General features: G+C 42.5%; 2 protein-coding genes across 6 annotated transcripts; both read right to left on the minus strand.

Annotated features, from left to right (window-relative positions):
- Positions 1 to 670: 670 nt before the first annotated feature.
- LOC107277481 (probable WRKY transcription factor 72) lies at positions 671 to 3285 on the minus strand. 4 transcript variants are annotated; one of them, XM_066306523.1, is made up of 3 exons: positions 2630 to 3285; positions 2320 to 2430; positions 671 to 1301 (listed from the first exon to the last, which is right to left on the minus strand). In XM_066306523.1, exons 1-3 carry the CDS (start codon positions 2956 to 2958, stop codon positions 719 to 721), a joined length of 1023 nt encoding a protein of 340 aa, XP_066162620.1. In that variant the 5' UTR covers positions 2959 to 3285; the 3' UTR covers positions 671 to 718. The 4 variants fall into 4 exon arrangements, with proteins under 4 accessions (XP_066162620.1, XP_066162619.1, XP_015619481.1 ...); XM_066306522.1 differs by having other exon boundaries at positions 671 to 1319; XM_015763995.3 differs by having other exon boundaries at positions 2320 to 2433.
- A 5167-nt stretch (positions 3286 to 8452) lies between these two features.
- On the minus strand, positions 8453 to 12390 carry LOC4351329 (uncharacterized). 2 transcript variants are annotated; one of them, XR_001542319.3, is made up of 4 exons: positions 12205 to 12390; positions 11603 to 11890; positions 8851 to 11508; positions 8453 to 8712 (listed from the first exon to the last, which is right to left on the minus strand). XR_001542319.3 is itself a non-coding variant. In XM_015765150.3 (3 exons), the coding sequence occupies exons 2-3, from the start codon at positions 11712 to 11714 to the stop codon at positions 9023 to 9025; spliced, it is 2598 nt and encodes an 865-aa protein (XP_015620636.1). In that variant the 5' UTR covers positions 11715 to 11890; positions 12205 to 12390; the 3' UTR covers positions 8453 to 9022. The 2 variants fall into 2 exon arrangements, 1 of the variants encoding a protein (XP_015620636.1); XM_015765150.3 differs by having other exon boundaries at positions 8453 to 11508.
- Positions 12391 to 16930: the final 4540 nt, after the last annotated feature.

Below are 16930 nucleotides of genomic sequence, written 5' to 3' on the forward strand. Positions count from 1 at the left end.
AAAAAAGAGTTGGTCCATCTGTTGGAATTAATGAATGTGCCTTGCCCACTCGAAGATTAATTTTTTGGAAAATCACAAAAGCCCACCTCATGGGATGGCATGCATGTGGAGTTTAGTACCACCTTGCTTATTCTAGAAAAGGGGGGCCTTCTTAAAAGGGAGGATGCCCTCCTAGCCACTTGAAGCATGTGTGGTGGAGAGAAGAGGGGGAACACACGCGCGCGCTCACTAGCCGGGTTTGCCTCCTACTCTGTGCTGCGCCGTCGCTCGTAGGTTACTCCGCCAGCGTGCACCTGCGATCGGGAGAGCAGGTCTCCGGAACCTCTGCCTTCGACGTCCTGCACCGGGAGAAGGCGGCAATAAGGTTTTTGGGAAGCACTTTGCGCGACTGCTCCCTGTTCGTCCGCGACGGCTCGTCTTCCTCTTCGCTCACGTGCTGCGTGCCTTCGTAGACGCCTACGAAAAGTTTCGACCGAGCAGCCGGTCTTTCCGCCACCTCGGTATGTGTTCAATATGTTGCGCATGTTTGATCTATTCATGTTATACTGTGTAGTTTACATGTGTAGATCTAATGATACGTTCATGCTAGTTTTCATCTGTAATGTCATGATTTATTTATGGAATAGATTAAATTATTATATGCCTATAATCTCAGCACCATCATGCAAAATTCATAAGTAACATCTGATACATATAGCAGAGATGTGTATGAGTGTATCTAGAAACTGAACAAATGGGTGATGTTAGCGCTGGATATGTCGATAAGCCCATCACCAACAAGAAGCAAATCGTCCACCCAATTCCCGTCCGCCGCGATGTGCAGCGGCGACCTGATGGGCCCGCTCATCAAGTCTATCACCTGATCGGCACAAGTACTACTGTTACCACCATCAGAACCAGAGGTGGTCGTCGTCGCCGGAGTGTCCCAGCAGCAGTACTCTTCATCGGCGGCGATCATCTGTCGACGGCACGCGTAGGCGCCGTGCTGACCGCTCCAATTACCAGTCTCGCTACTAGTACTGCTAGTACTCGTCATCATCATATCCGACGACGACGATGTCGCCGCCGCCGCCGGTGATTGAGCAGCACAAGAAGAAGAGGCTGCAGGCGGGTGGTGGTTGTTGGTAGCACGGACGGTGGTGTCGAGGATGACCGGAGGCAGCGATGGTTCGATGGACTTGCAAGTATGCTCTGAGATGTAGGCCACCGTGTACCCTGCTGCTCCGCCGCCGCCATTGCGCTGCACCGTCTTTTTGGCGAGGCAGCCCTGGTTTGTGCTGTTGGTGCACCGGTAGTAGCTCCTGCATGCGTCCATCGATCTATGTTAATTACAGTAATTAATTAGTCACACATCCATATATCATTACAAACTTGCAACCTAGTAGCTAATTACTATATGATCTTGCATTTTTCACTTCAGTTTTTCAGCTTTTATATGTGGATAATTAATTCTAGTGGAATCAATCACACATATGTAGGATCTGTTGTAACATACCCCAACAATGTGTATCGCGCGACGATGCGTGCAATTAATCATTCACCTAGTAATGGGCTTGTGGGCCCTACACGTACGTACTGTACGACCAATTCACAAAGGTTGCATGCATATGTTACGCGTATCCGAGTGAAAGGACTGATCGATTGTCTGCGCATGCCACGTCATAACCAAAAAGGCTTAATTTCTGATCTCTCGTGAGGCTTGTTTAGTTGATAAAATAAGGTGTCACATCGAACGTTTGACCAGATGTCGGAACGGGTTTTCGGGGACATGAATGAAAAAACTAATTTTATAACTCGCCTGGAAACCGCGAGACGAATCTTTTGAGCTTAATTAATCCGTCATTAGCACATGTGGGTTACTGTAGCACTTATGGCTAATCATAGCCTAATTAGGCTCAAAAGATTCGTCTCGCGTTTTACATGCAAACAATGCAATTAGTTTTTCTTTTTATCTATATTTAATACTCAATATATGTGTCCAAAGATTTGATATGATGTTTTTAGGAAAAGTTTATGGGGGAACTAAACAAGCCTATTTTGAGATAGATGGTCTCATTAATTTCTTGCATAGGGAGAGTTTCAAGGCTGCAGTTTCTTGATTTTATAACATTAATGATTCCATCTCAGAGCATGCTTGCAAGTCGGAACCGGCTGCTCTGACTTAGCTCGTTCTAAGTAGAGGCGCACAGTAATCTGTCTTGTGCTACAGTGTTCTGACGTAGCAGTACTGTAGCAACAGTGCTAAACAGTGGCGATTTATGACACTGATGTAGCAGTAGTGACAATACATACATATGTAAATATGGAATGATATGGTACCTGGGGTACATGGCACCTTCAATTTGCTTCTGACCATACTTCCTCCATTGATACCCATCGAAATCTGGCACCGTCGTTACCATCGTTGATGTTGTCGTCTGCAGCTTCCTCCTGCTGCATATACATAACTAGCTAGATGTAATCAAAATTTCTAAATCCATGATGAACCGAACCGTTCGTGCATTATATTGATTATATTTGCTTTCAGAAATATAACAAAAAAGAAAGCAGGTGCGGTGTGCAGTGTTCTTGTTATTGATGGACACCTAGAAATTAATTAAGCTTGATGCATGGATATATTAATTAGCACCTTGTTTTGGTGAAATTAGGAAGAGGCTTGGCATTTGCATCGCCATGAACAGCTGCTGCTAGGACCTCCTGATCATCATCTGCCTGAAGCAGCTTGAGATTATCATTGTCGCGGCGGACTCTCTTCCTCCCCCGCCGCCGTCCTCCACCACCGGACACCGTCGTCGTCGTTGTCAGCCCTGGCGGCAAGCACTCGTCGTCGCCGGTGAGCGCAGTAGTAGAGTGGCTCGCGGGGGTGGTCGGAGACGGAGAAGGGAAGAGGAGGTGACGCAGCTCAGCCACGAGCTCCCTCTCCCTCCCCACCATCATCATGCAGTAGGCCTCCTCCATCGATCGATCGCCGCCGCTGCGTCGTCGTGTCGTCGTTGGATAATAATGGAGATCGATATCAATCGATTTCTCTAGCTGTAGCTGCTTGATTTGCTAGCTTTAAATTTGGCTGGAATATTTCTGATAATAGTACTTATTTTGGTTTGAATTTCTAGCTAGCTAGTATACGTGTTAGCTAGGTTTGGTGCTTGTAGTACGTATATATAGTTGCAGCAGCCATATCGATCCCGGCCAGCGGCCTGATCGATCGAGTGGTCCTGTAGCTGTCGTTCGGTTGTCGTTCCTCACGTGGCTGGTGTCTGCAGGCAGCTGCATGTATTATATTAGTTCATGCGCTAATTAGCTAACTTCTCCATAATATATGGTGGTGTTTGAATCTCCTGAAGTTGAAGATAAAAATTAAGTACGTTTCATACAAAATGAGGTGGTAATAATGTGTGATTAATTGAGTTTTAATTATTAAAAACTTAAAAAATTGATTAATCTGATACTCCATTTTAGAACAACTTTTATATAGAAAGTTTTCGCACGAAATACATTGTTTAGCAGTTTGAAAAGTGTGCCACGAAAATCCAAAACTTTATCCACTTCTTTTCTCTCCTCCTTTTCTGCCAGCCGAGACATCAACTGCATGCATACCTGGTCACTGCTCACATCGACCATATGCATGCATGATCAACGATTAACATCTTAGGATCTTTCAAAAAACAATTAGCTAGCTAGTAACCAAGAAAACTAAAGTCTCGCTCTTTCAGTGAGCACAGGGAGTAATAAGCAAGCTAGTTTGGGCCTTTGAGTCAACTATTAAGTCTCTCCATCTCTTTCAAAATTTCAATAAGTCGTTCTTAGGCCAGTCACAATGGGGGTTTCACTGGTGTGTCATGCACATTTAATAGGGGTAAGACTGAATAAAAAATGATTATTTGCATGAAATGGGGATGAGAGAGAAGGAAAGAGTTTCATCCTGGTGAAACTCGTCAGCGTCGTTTCCAAGTCCTCGGTAACAGAGTGAAACCCCCGTTGAGGCCGATTCGTTTCATTCACCGGATCTCTTGCGTCCGCCTCCGCCGTGCGACCTCCGCATTCTCCCGCGCCGCGCCGGATTTTGGGTACAAATGATCCCAGCAACTTGTATCAATTAAATGCTTTGCTTAGTCTTGGAAACGTCAAAGTGAAACCCCTCCACTGTGGGGATTGTTTCATAAAAGATTTCATTTGAGAGAAGATGGTATAATATTTTGGGTAGCCGTGCAATGACACTAGCCATTGTGACTGGCCTTACAGGTACTGTGTGCTACCAGCTCCTACATTATGGTTATGGGTACACAGATCGACAGGTGAGGACCACATAACCATGACGTCATGCCCCCTGACATAAGCTACCAGGCACAGTGCACATGCAACATGCCAATTGGCCGTCAATCTAGAGCTTTTCGGTCAAGACTTCCGTCCATACTCACGCCGTCCACAAAGACCTTGTATGGTCTTATAATATTAAAAAGAACATTTAATGCTGGTGTTTGAATCAAATAGTAAATCTACATATAGCATAATAGTTAGTACTATATATATATGTTAATCAACTGTTTGGAATCTATTCAAATGGGTACTACCTCCGTCCCAAAATATAAGTATTTTTGAATCTCGACACGGTCTCCAATATGCTACTTTGACCAACAATATCTACAAAAGTAAAATATTTTAAATAAAAAGAGTTGCATATTATGATAGTTCGTTTAATGATAAATATAGTACATCAAGTTTAAGAAGATGGAGATGGATATGGAAAACATGATGGCGGTGGCATAGTCCTAATTTTGTAAATTTTTAATGGCACGGCTACGAATAGATGAATTGCAGTGGTATTTTTCTAAATCGGCATATTTACAATGGCATGGATCCAATCAACCCATATTTGTTTTTTTTGGAACGATACTCTAGCACGCTCTTGTGCTCTCTTCCTCCTAATTAGGCCACATACATTGGGTATGTATTCTATTGACATAAACCCACACACATCTAGAAGCATTATCGTATCAACTAATACATTTAACTTGGACTCCAGCATGAATACAAATTGGTATTTATTAATTTCAAATATTTAAATTATTGCATTAGATGGAGCTCCATCTAAAAAACCAATGTCCGAAGATAAATCTAGACAAGTCATTGCAGAAGTTGATTTTTTTTTTCTGGGATGAAGGAGTAGACAGTAGTAGAAGTAATAATATTTGAGAGTATTCCTTCTATAATATTTTTGAATAATTTGAATAGTAGTCGGTTCACTAATTTTTTGAATAACTTTTATATGGTACCATATAAAAGTTCAAATATAGGCGACTTATATATATTTTTCGTGTGGGCTGAAGTCTGTGGCTGACGTGTTACTGTGTGCATGCATATGTGTCAATATCAATATGTCATGACAAGAATATATAACTAATGTTCACATGGAAATTATTTGCGTCCGATGGATATTTTGCCATCTGTCTATATGGTTAATTAATAAGGAAGACTAGAAAGCTGAAAACAATTTATGAATAGCACGTTCTCTGTTATATTCATGGTCAGCTAACCGGTCTATATCACTCTCGATCGGTCAGTGTGATTCACGTACTAGGTAGATCCACTAGCTAACTAGTATTGTACTCCATCCGTCCCAAAAAGAATTAAACTAGGAGGGGATGTGACCCCTTCTAATTGATGGACACCCTCATATCCACATATATTATTCTAAGAGGGTCCCTCCTAGATTGATTCTCTTTAGCAGTTTGAAAAGTGTGCCACGAAAATCCAAAACTTTATCCACTTCTTTTCTCTCCTCCTTTTCTGCCAGCCGAGACATCAACTGCATGCATACCTGGTCACTGCTCACATCGACCATATGCATGCATGATCAACGATTAACATCTTAGGATCTTTCAAAAAACAATTAGCATATAAAATGAGAACTTTTATTTCTTTCATACCTTTTACCTACCTATCACCATTACTACTTTTTTCAATAATGAAGGGCATTTGGTCATTTTCACTCTCCACTAATTTTGCATTGAGATGCTAGGGTTGGATTTTATATAGGATAGAGAGAGTAGGTATGTGGCTTTGCTGGTCAATAATGAAACATTATGTTATACATGCATTGATGGAAAGAAATACCCTATGAAACATTTAAATAATTTTGTGAAACACAGTAAAAATACAGGTTGACACATATTGCTATCATGTTTGAAAATTGAGTTTTAGCGTTTTGAAATATTTTTTACCAGAATATAATTATGTGATAGTTTGTTGTAAATATCTAATTATAACAAATATAATGATGTGATTGGATCATATATCGGATAAATAGTTTAGAAGAAAAAATATTTTTAAAGATTACTACATGCATACATACATGGATAGGGTAAAGAGAAAAAAAGAGTAAGATAATAATAGAGAATTGGTGGTTGCGTGGAGTGTCCCCACCGATCAGCGTTCTCCATCTCTATATGCATGGATATTAATTGGGCCATAAAGATTTTACGGAACTATTATAGAAATTAGTTTCATCTTTTTATTGATTACTCCAAAGGTCCATCGTACGGGAGTCTTACATATGCATGATGTGTACATCTACATCGTATTTCAACTATTATAATAGTATGCTTTTTCTTTAAAAAAAAGAATTATAGAGAATGAAAGCAACGACAGCCATATCCCCATATTATATTCCACAATCTCAGTCCACTATTATAATAGTATGTTTTTTCTTTAAAAAAAGAAAAAGAGATCGGTAGTTCTTTCAAATCTGGATACAAGACACAGTCAGCTTACCAGTTTTAATCATAAACCCTATGGGCTAGATGCAACATGTGACAGTACACTGTGCCCAACAAAAGACTAAGGCTACTTTCGCATGTCCTGGATGGGATTCCCTCCGCACGTAAAACGGAGCGGTCTATTAGCGCGTGATTAATTAATTAGTATTAGCTAAATTTTTTCAAACATGGATTAATTTGATTTTTTTAAGCAACTTTTGTATAGAATTTTTTTTTACAAAAAACACACCGTTTAGGAGTTTGAAAAGCGTGCACGCGGAAAACGAGGGAGAGGGGTTGGGAACAAGTGATGCCGAACACAGCCTAAGGCCTCTTTAATTTGGAATGGAGGCATTCACAAGAATTTGGGAGGAAATGAATTGTTTTCTTGTAAATATCTTGTGAAATTTCTGCTTTCCAAACTAATCCTAAACTTTATAACACAAGCCAAATAATCAACAACAGTATGGCACCCAGTAGGCACTGGCCCATATGGCCTATGGAGTGAGGCAAGCGTTGGATTATTCTGGCCTTGTCAACTCTCGTTGTTATTCTTGTGCGATCCAAGTCAGTGGCCCAAACAATTTTAGAGTCATAATTCAGCATCCTCTTCCTTTTATTTTGACATGATCTGCTAAATTTCTAATAGATAAGCATGCAACTTTCATTAGTATGTGCTGTAGATAAGTCTATTTCGCGTCCCTCACCTACTGCACAAGCCTAATTCTTATCCCTCAACCGTAAAACCAGTATCTCCAACTATCGATGCCGGTACATTTTGTCTCTCTTAATCATTATGATGGTGATTTTGTCTAACGTGCCATTATGACGGTTTCTCAGTCACTAAAAAGATAACTAAAAATCGCAGGAGGAGCCTCTCCTGCTGTTTTTTTTCTCTCTTCTCTGTTATCTCGATTACCACTTCACCCGTCGTCGTCCCTCATCGTGCACTGGAGCTTGTCGCCATCTCCGTGGTCACGGTTGGTGGCATGAAACCGTTTTGCTAATATCAACGTAACCACATGTGTTGCCCATGAGATGAGATCTATCCCTCCTCCTCAAGCATCACACGGAGCTCGATCAGGGCGCTGCTCTCCGGCGGCAACAACGACGAATCCTGGTGGAGCTCTGCCAAGCTTGTGGGCCCAAGAGGGAAGAAGAGAGAGAATGGCATCCATCTTGGTACTTATGTGGATGTTACATTAGCACAAGTTGACCGGTGAATGTGGGTTCTGTAGTTGAGGAATGTAGACTTTTCTGCTTTGTAATGCATGAGATTAATTGGGCCTGACCTGCTTTGAGGAATTTCATCCACAGTGATCTCGGCCCACTACATTAGACACTGGCCAACCTAATCATTATTGGGATGCCCACGTATCGGTACTATACATACATCCAACTATATTTCCCTGAAAACATAATGTTGATTGATTGTTTCTGAGCACTAATGGCAAAACATTTTTTCCTACCACTAAAAGCACAACGCCGTTAAATCCTGAAAAATTCGCTCCCATAGGGAGTCGAACCCAACCCAGGACCTCAGGTAATTCTCCATCGATCATCCGCTCTCGCTGCTGCACCGGCAATGGAAAATTAGGCAGCTAAAACTAATAGTAAGAGAGACGAGAAACATTTCCCAGCAAAGTATATGTTATCAGTGTACAATGCCACCGGAAACCACTAGGAATGCCTGACTGTTTGCTGTCAACAGCATGCCTAACCCGGCACAATCACATATAAAAATCTGGTCCAATATGTAGTATCCATATCCAATTTACAAAATTACAATGATGAGCGACAGCAAAAGATGCATCTCATAGTCTCATGCAAAGACAAACCACATGGTCCGTTACACCTAACAAATAATGGTTTACATTCAGAGTTGTTGTCTTCTTGTGCTGTCCAACTTACTCACACAAAACATCATAAGCACTCATTGTGCCGCTCTATTTGGTGTCTGCAAATGCCTCCAATGTATACAAAATTACAAAGTTAAGAAACACCATGTATTAACAAACATCTGGCAATAACTGTTATACAATCTTATCCCACCAAATATACACAACTTTACAACAAGAATAACGAATTACTGTACCTTGATTGAAGAATGACTAACCAAAGAACTTCAGAATTAAAATCCCAAAATCTTCTGAAAGACAAAAAAATATAATAACTTGCAGGCAAGGTGTCCATTTCTTGTACATAATCACAAAATTGCTGATCCTTCCTATCCTGCTTGGTAGGAATCAAAAGGCTACATAAGTATCTCACAAATTCTTTCTTCTGGATACTCTGTTTGATACTGGCACCATGGATTCAAAACTGTCATATCCATCGTCAAATGCTCTGCTCCGCCGTAACAACTGGCTTGCTGAATCATACCCCATGAGCCGATGAAGTGCCGAGTCTGACACCTTTTTTCCACTTCCTGATGCAGCAACAGCTGCTCTAGTTCTACCAGAGAAGCTTCTTGAGATTGAAGCTCCACATTCTTCACTTATGCTCACAGGATCCCCTCGTGAGCATTCAGCAGAAAAAGAATAGCCACCCTCCATACCAACAACACTATTGTGGACAGGCTTGTTTGGTTTTCGATTTACTTCCTTATTACTGAGCTTTGCATCTTCACTATTTGTAGCAGGAAATGATAACATAAGGGCCTTGGAGCACCGACCGCACTGGAACTTAGCGATCTTCTTTTTCGATACATAGATGTCTGATGGCACTTGAACCAAATTGAAACAGCCATTGCAGATGGTAAATGGGGAAGCACCAGACAGAGACCGCAGAATGCTTTTCCTCACTGCACGTTTCTGCTCCTTGTAGCTCGAGCGAAGTGACTCGTGTTCAAGAACTGTACTTCCCGCATATGAGGACTGATAATATGAATTAAACTCCCATGCACTGCAGTTATATGGGATATGGGGTTGCCCATGTCCACAATGATAGTGCGAATGAGTTGGGGAGAACGGATCTGGTGGTGGGTACCTTGGTGGATTTCCTTGATCATAATAGGAATCGATAATATCAGAATCCAGGATAGAATCACCATCAAAACCACAAGGATGTTGTTCAAGGTGTCTGTAGCTAATCTGTTCCTGAAGGAGTCCAGGGCCTTTGTTCTTGTACCTATTTTCCAAACCTTTCTGGCTAGAAAGCCTATTTAACTGATCTCTTAGATCATCCATCTTCCTCAGGCGCTCAAGTCGATCAATTTTCTTGAATCTGTTTGATCTATTATGTTCCAGGTCACCATGACTTGGAGAGCCACTTGAAAGAGAACTTGAGGTCCCATCCATTTGAGACTCGATAAAATTTTGGATTGATCGGAAGTCTACAGAATCAAGTGACAATCCTTGACAGAGTTCTCTACCTCTATGTATGTTAGATTTTTCTTCTTTTCTCCCATCACAGCTAGGTGGTAATATGGCACAAAATTTATCGTTTGACAAATTTGAAAGAACAGCAGCAGTTCCACTGTTTGCTTCAGCATGGTTAGCCATGTTGGTTTCTTCTAGATGCCCCTCATCCTTTTCTGCCATGTTAACAGCAGCCAGCTCACATTGTTGGAAACTTTGTCCAGATTTGAGAAGCCCATCATCTGATGGCAATACTCTTTCTTCATATGAATTAGCACCACCTGCATCCAAAGTGTCCTCGCCGCCCTTATCCAAAATGAGGTTTTCCTTATCATCCTCATTCAAAATGTGGTTTTCTTTACCATCCTCGTCCAAAATGTGGTTTTGTTTACCATCCACGTCCAAAATGTGACTTTCTTTACCATCCACGTCCAAAATGTGACTTTCTTTACCATCCTCCTCCAAAATGTGATTTTCTTTACTGACCTCATCCAAAATAGGCTTTTCTATGTCATTGAGGGAGACCATAATATTTTGGTCTAGTGGTTCTTCAGCATCACTGAAAGACATCTCTAATTCTTCGATTAACCGGCCATGAGGATCAGTTCGAGGGCCATCATTCATTTTGCTCCCCAATGAAAATCTGCAGCTGCCCATTTGAGAACGTAAAGCATCATTAAGTTCACTGTTTTCTGCTATATCGACAAACTCTTCTTCGTCGTCACTGAGTGAAAGAGATCTCACCAATTCTTCAATCAGATCTTCATGTGATTCAACATGAAAACCTTCATATAGCTGAACCCTTTCTTTTGTGCCAACAGAAATGTTATCAGGTTGGCAAATCGCAACTATCTCTTGTGAGTCCAGATTAGCATCGCTAAGTGTACACTTCCCCTCAGCTGCACTCTGTACTTCTGTAAAATTATTATCAAAACCAGCTCCATCCATGTGGACCATGCTTTGGGTGGTAGCAACTTCATTGCTGATGCTCCCATCATCCGTAAAGGAACCTTTTTCATTTCCATCGGTTTCAACATTCTCTACTTTCCTCACTAAATCAAGAGTTGAATTAGACACAGTGACTTTATCTTCATCATTTATGCCTTCAGTCCTCACATCATGATTGCTGGCATCCCCATCAAATAAGGAACACTCGATGTTAACATGCTCATTGGAGTCGATACTATTGCTAGTGGACACAGTTTTTTCCTCGCTAGCAAAGGTAATCTTCTCCTGCACCACACCAGGTTGTGCATTGGAGGATGGTGAAATTTTCTGCCCATCTGTACAGATCAATTTGTTGTTCTGAGAATCCCCTGTTGAAATATTTGAAAATTCATTGTGCTCACCAGATTCTGCATTAGTATTAGTTGCTGGCGCGACTCGATTTTTCGCTGCACAGTAGATACCACTAGTCATCAAAACTGTACATGAGAAACAGAAATATATGTAACGAGGAAACTGAAAGGAAGACTAAATGATTGTTACCTCTAAGAACAGTACCACAGCCACCACACTGGTAGACAGCAATGGTTGGGTACTCCACAAGAAGCTGGAGGCATCCTGGGCATCTGACGAAACGAAGCTTAGGAGCTTCCATGGAAATGTTGTTTCTTGGGCAACTGGTCAAATATAGGAACTAGATGCAGTTGGGCAAAATGGTAACCACCATTGTTGAGTTACTGATCCAATGCATGGAGTTTGCTCGAATGATTGGATTACAGGAACTCCATGGTAATGGAATGGTCGTGCTTCTTACATGCTAGGCGCAGCTATCTACACAGGCAACAAGATAAATTCTTGAGTGGATCACATGAGGAACACCACAGCGATAGTATGGTCTAGAAAATAAAACAAAATAAAAACAAATATTTTGGGGGATCAATTAGTCCACAGAAACTAATCTAGATTAAGTTGACGGATCAATAATGATTGTCAACTGAGGCCAGAAATCAGCAAGCATTTCGCAACCGCAAAGATAGGCAATACATGGATTAATTAAGTTGATGGAAAGATCTAGAGGAAGTGTTATTTGAGGTTCAGGGGGGATGAAAGCAGATGCGAGAAAGAAGGGGGGGGGGGAATCGCACCTTTCTTGCGCAGATCCTCCGGAACTGGTCATTCAAGACTGGATCATCCTTTGCCTCCTTCTGTTGGGCGGGCGAGTCCTCAAAGAAAGAGGCAAGAACCGACAGTGGCAAGGTGAGGAAAAGAAGTGGATTTTCGTGGGGGCGGGGCGCACAGGGAAGGGAAGCAAAGCAGAGCAGGAGGAGTCTAGGAGGGAGGAAGAGAAGAGAAGGTTAATATACCAGGGGCCATTAATGGGCAGGCCAAAGGTAGGAGAAACGAGGAGCAGTCAGCCCAGCCACAGCCAGCGTGGTAGTATTGGAGAGGAGGGCTGCTTGTTCTTGTTCGTGTCGTACTCGTGTGTGTTCTTCTTTGTGTGGGGAATGCAAAGGAAAGAGACAGCTCTCTCTCTCTCTCATCTCAAGTCTCAACTGTAGATGGATTTGGACTTAATAAAAGATGATTAGTAGCCCAGGCGTGGGCATTAGTTAGTACAGTGGGTAAGTAACCTGTGCACTGGTGCGCTGTGGCCGTGGGTATCAGGCACCAGTCAAAGTTGAGAAACAATACTACAAGAAGAAAAATCTCAAGGTTTCGTTTGTTCCGTTGGAAAAAAAATCTAAACTTTCCAACGTTGATGATGCCTTGCCTTGTTGACTAGGCAGTCAAGCTCAATTCCATTGGTGGAAATGACAGCCATTTTTTTGTTTTTTAATCGGCTATTTCTAGATTTCAAGTCTAGATAAGTGGCTCTGCGCAAAAACGAAAATCTAGACGTGGATCAATTTTAGCAAAAGAAAAAGTATTATTACTCCCTCCATTTTTAATATACGATATCGTTAACTTTTTAGATATATTTTACAATTCATCTTATATGTAATTATTATTTATTTTGTTCTGACTTAATTTATCGTTAAAGTTTTTATAAACATGAATTATGACTTAATTTTTTTATATTTGCAAAAAAATAAATAAATGAATGGTCAAACATATTATTTTTGAAAGTCAATGACGTTATATATAAAGAGATAGACGTAGTATTATCTTGTATACGCCCCATCTTTTCGCTTATGCTTATACTTATCAGCCAAAATTTAAATTTTCAACCTTAAATTTAAAGTTGATTTTGAGGTTTTTCCATTGAAGAAATTTGAATTTTCAACCTTAAATTCAAAGTTGATTTTGAGGTTTTTTCATTGAAGTTTATTTTTCAGCTTTAGCTTTTAGATTGCTAAGAACACTATATAAATGTTTTATTCACAAATTATTTTTTATTTGCAAAAATATCGTTTCGCTTATGCTTAAAATAAGCCAAACGATGGCTTCCTTAGTTTCACAATAATTAAGCGGAGAAGTACATTTGATGACAGAATTAATCGACCGGGTTGGTGTCAGTTGGTTAGAAGGATTAAACAAGTTCACCTTTGTAGGAACGAGTAATCCATAAGCAAAATGGTAAGAGAAACAAAAGGTAAAGAAGATTACTAGAGCATTAATGGGTAGCTCAAGTTGGTCTATCTGGTAAGGACTAAATGAGGATTGATCAGATTGAGAATTGGAGGAGAGAAAATTAAATGAGAAGATTGGACCAGGAAAATGGAGAAGACAAGGAGAGGTATTATTGGGGATGAGACAAAACGCGATGCTCATGAATGGCCATCAGTTTTCTCTATGCGGTTCAAAGGACACAAACATCTCACAGTTAAGTTCACTCAACAGTAGCAAAATTCCAACTCTTTTTAGCAGGTAAGCACACGTGCTGATTCCTATGGACAATTGGACATGGTAGACCTGTTGTCTCTTCTTGGTCACAGATCGATTGAATGATTGATAGGTTGTTGCTTGGGCTTGGCCTCCTTTTTATCAAAAAGAAGAAGATAGGTTGTTGCCGACACTAAATTTTGTACAAGTTGTGGGAGAATAATGCGTTTCATTAAGTTTGTGTACGTACTGTTCACGTCCTTAACCATCTCTAGCTTCTCAAGATTTTGGTGAGCTTGACGTTTCAACCATCCATCCGACGATAGCTAGTTCATGCCCACCTTTTGGTTGCAGAGGAAATTAATTTTATTTCAGTGAGTACTACTTATCTAGCTAGTTCATGTCAAATATATACTCCTTCCATCCTAAAATATAAGCATTTTTAGCTCTGAATCTAGACACACTTAATAACTAAAAGTTACTATATTTTAGGACGGAGGTAGTATACATCAGTACATATTTAATGTCTCTGAAATGTAATGGGCCTAATTTGGCCCTTCTCATTCCAGCCTCAAATTGCTGACCAAGCCAAGACCATTAAACCCTATCAGGCCGAATGGGCCAAAGACAATTACTAGTTTATTACTACTAGATCAAACGAATAAGTTCAGTCTAGGCCTCTTTTGACAGCGAGTTCGATTTTCGTTCTTGAACCAAAATACAACAGGTCCTCAACTATTAAAACCTAATACCAAATACAACCCAAATACAACAGGTCCTCAACTGTTAAAACCAGTGCAATATAGGTCCCAAGGTGGTTTCAACTGGCGTGACGCTTATATGACTAATTTGACTCGGTTTTCATCTGACGTGTCACATGAAATAAAATCTGACAATTTAAAAATTAAAACAAAATATATGGACCCATATGTCAGTCAAACAATGAGATTAAAAAATAGTAGTGAGACCCACATGTCAGTGGACCCCACTTCCTCCACCTCATCCTCTCTCTCTTCTCTATCTTCTCCCCTTCTCCCCTTTTTCCCTTCTTCTTCCCCAGATGTGGCCAGTGGGTGGTGGCATTTCCTGTTGGAATTAATGAATGGGCCTTAGCCCACTCGAAGATTAATTCTTTGGAAAATCACAAAAGCCCACCTCATGGGATGGCATGCATATGGAGTTTAGTACCACCTTGCTTATTCTAGGAGAGGGGGACCTCCTTAAAAGGGAGGATGTCCTCCTAGCCACTTGAAGCATGTGTGGTGGAGAGAAGAGGGGAAACACACGCGCGCTCGCTCGCCTCGCCTAGCAGGGCAGGCGGCGCGCGTGCACGACGTACGCGTCGAATGGTCCGAAAAATTGGCTCCTCACCCTTGCGCAGATGCAGCCTCCTTTTGCAGTTTTGTTTTGCTGCAAATTCGGATTCGTTTTTGTTTTGGAAACGTTCCGAAAAATCCGGTGCGTGCAAACGGCGTGGAGTCCGGATAAGTTACGCGCGACTTATCCGGTTCGGTTACGCGCAGTAGAGATCGTGCGGGCGCCCTGATCAAGCGACCCTTCTCTATATAAACCGACCTGCCGTCTTCACGCAACACTAGCGAAATCAATCTAGGGTTTGCCTCCTACTCTGTACTGCGCCGTCGCTCGTAGACTACTCCATCCCGCTCGCCGGCGTGCACCGGCGATCGGGAGAGCAGGTCTCCGGAACCTCTGCCTTCGACGTCCTGCACCGGGAGAAGGCGGCAATAAGGTTTTTGGGAAGCGCTTCGCGCGACTGCTCCCTGTTTGTTCGCGACGGCTCGCCTTCCTCTTCGCTCGCGTGTTTCGTGCCTTCGTAGACACCTGCGAAAAGTTTCAACCAAGCAACCGGTCTTTACGTCACCTCGGTACGTTTTCAATATGTTGCGCATATTTGATCTGTTCATGTTATACTGTGTAGTTTACATGTATAGATCTAATGATGCGTTCATGCTAGTTTTCATCTGTAATGTCATGATTTATTTATGGAATATATTAAATCATTATATGTCTATAATCTCAACATTTCCTTCCCCTTCTCCCCTCTTCCTCCCCAGATGCGGTCGGCGGCGGATGTCAATCTCGAGCATCGTCACCGTCACCCTCCAGCACAACCCCTCCCTCTCCCTTGGCCGCGCACGGCCGACAGTGGCTTTTGTAGGCGACAGGCGAGGAGGAGGTAGCTAAGGAGGAGGCCAAGCGGAGCTCGCAAAGGAGAAGGAAGGCGTGTCAGAGGCCGAATCAGAACTTCAGTGGTCCAGCCTCTTCGCGCGTTGCACTGCCCGCCACTACTGAGCCACGGGCGACACGCTTGCCTGTCTGCTTCTAGCCCGTGCACGAGGAGCCCCAGCGTACAGCGAGCTCCGAGCGAGAAGAGGGAGGAGAGGGTAGGAGCGGTGCGTGTCCTTGTTGTCGTCGTTGTTGCCGCCGCGGCTGCATGGCGTGGAGGTGGAGGCGAAGGGGGAGGAGGGCGATGCGTCAGAGTTGCCCTTCGTGGGATAGTTGTCCGAGCTACCAAGGACCTTCGAGGCGATGACCATGGTCGCCGCTCTCCAACGCTCTCACTGTTGTGCTCAAGCGGGCGCATACACGTACCACCGCCGCACCGGCAGCGGCTGCGTCGAGGCGAAGCGTCGGCTTCGAGACGAAGAGGGAGAAAAGAGAAGAGGGATGTGTCGCTTACATGTGAGGCCAGAGCGGCTCGGCCTCATAGCCGCGCGGTCGCTGGCAATGGCATCATCATCAACAATGGCTCCAGCCTGCCCCCTTTGTCATCCTCCTTAGTCCTCATCGACATGGACGCCCTCCCCGTCTAGGTGAAGAGAACGAGAGATAGATGAAGAGAGAGAGAGAGGAGTGAAGAGGCCCTGATACGTGGGGTTCACGCTAGCTCAACACTGTTGACTCGGGTCAAATTGCCACATCGGACAAAACCACTCTGTATACTGTTATGGGACCTATATTGCACTGGTTTTGAGAAACCCGTTGTATCTGGTATTACGGTTCAAGGACGAAAATCGAACTTGCTAT

The sequence above is a fragment of the Oryza sativa genome, chromosome 12 (assembly GCF_034140825.1).
Source record: "Oryza sativa Japonica Group chromosome 12, ASM3414082v1".
NCBI lineage: Eukaryota > Viridiplantae > Streptophyta > Magnoliopsida > Poales > Poaceae > Oryza > Oryza sativa.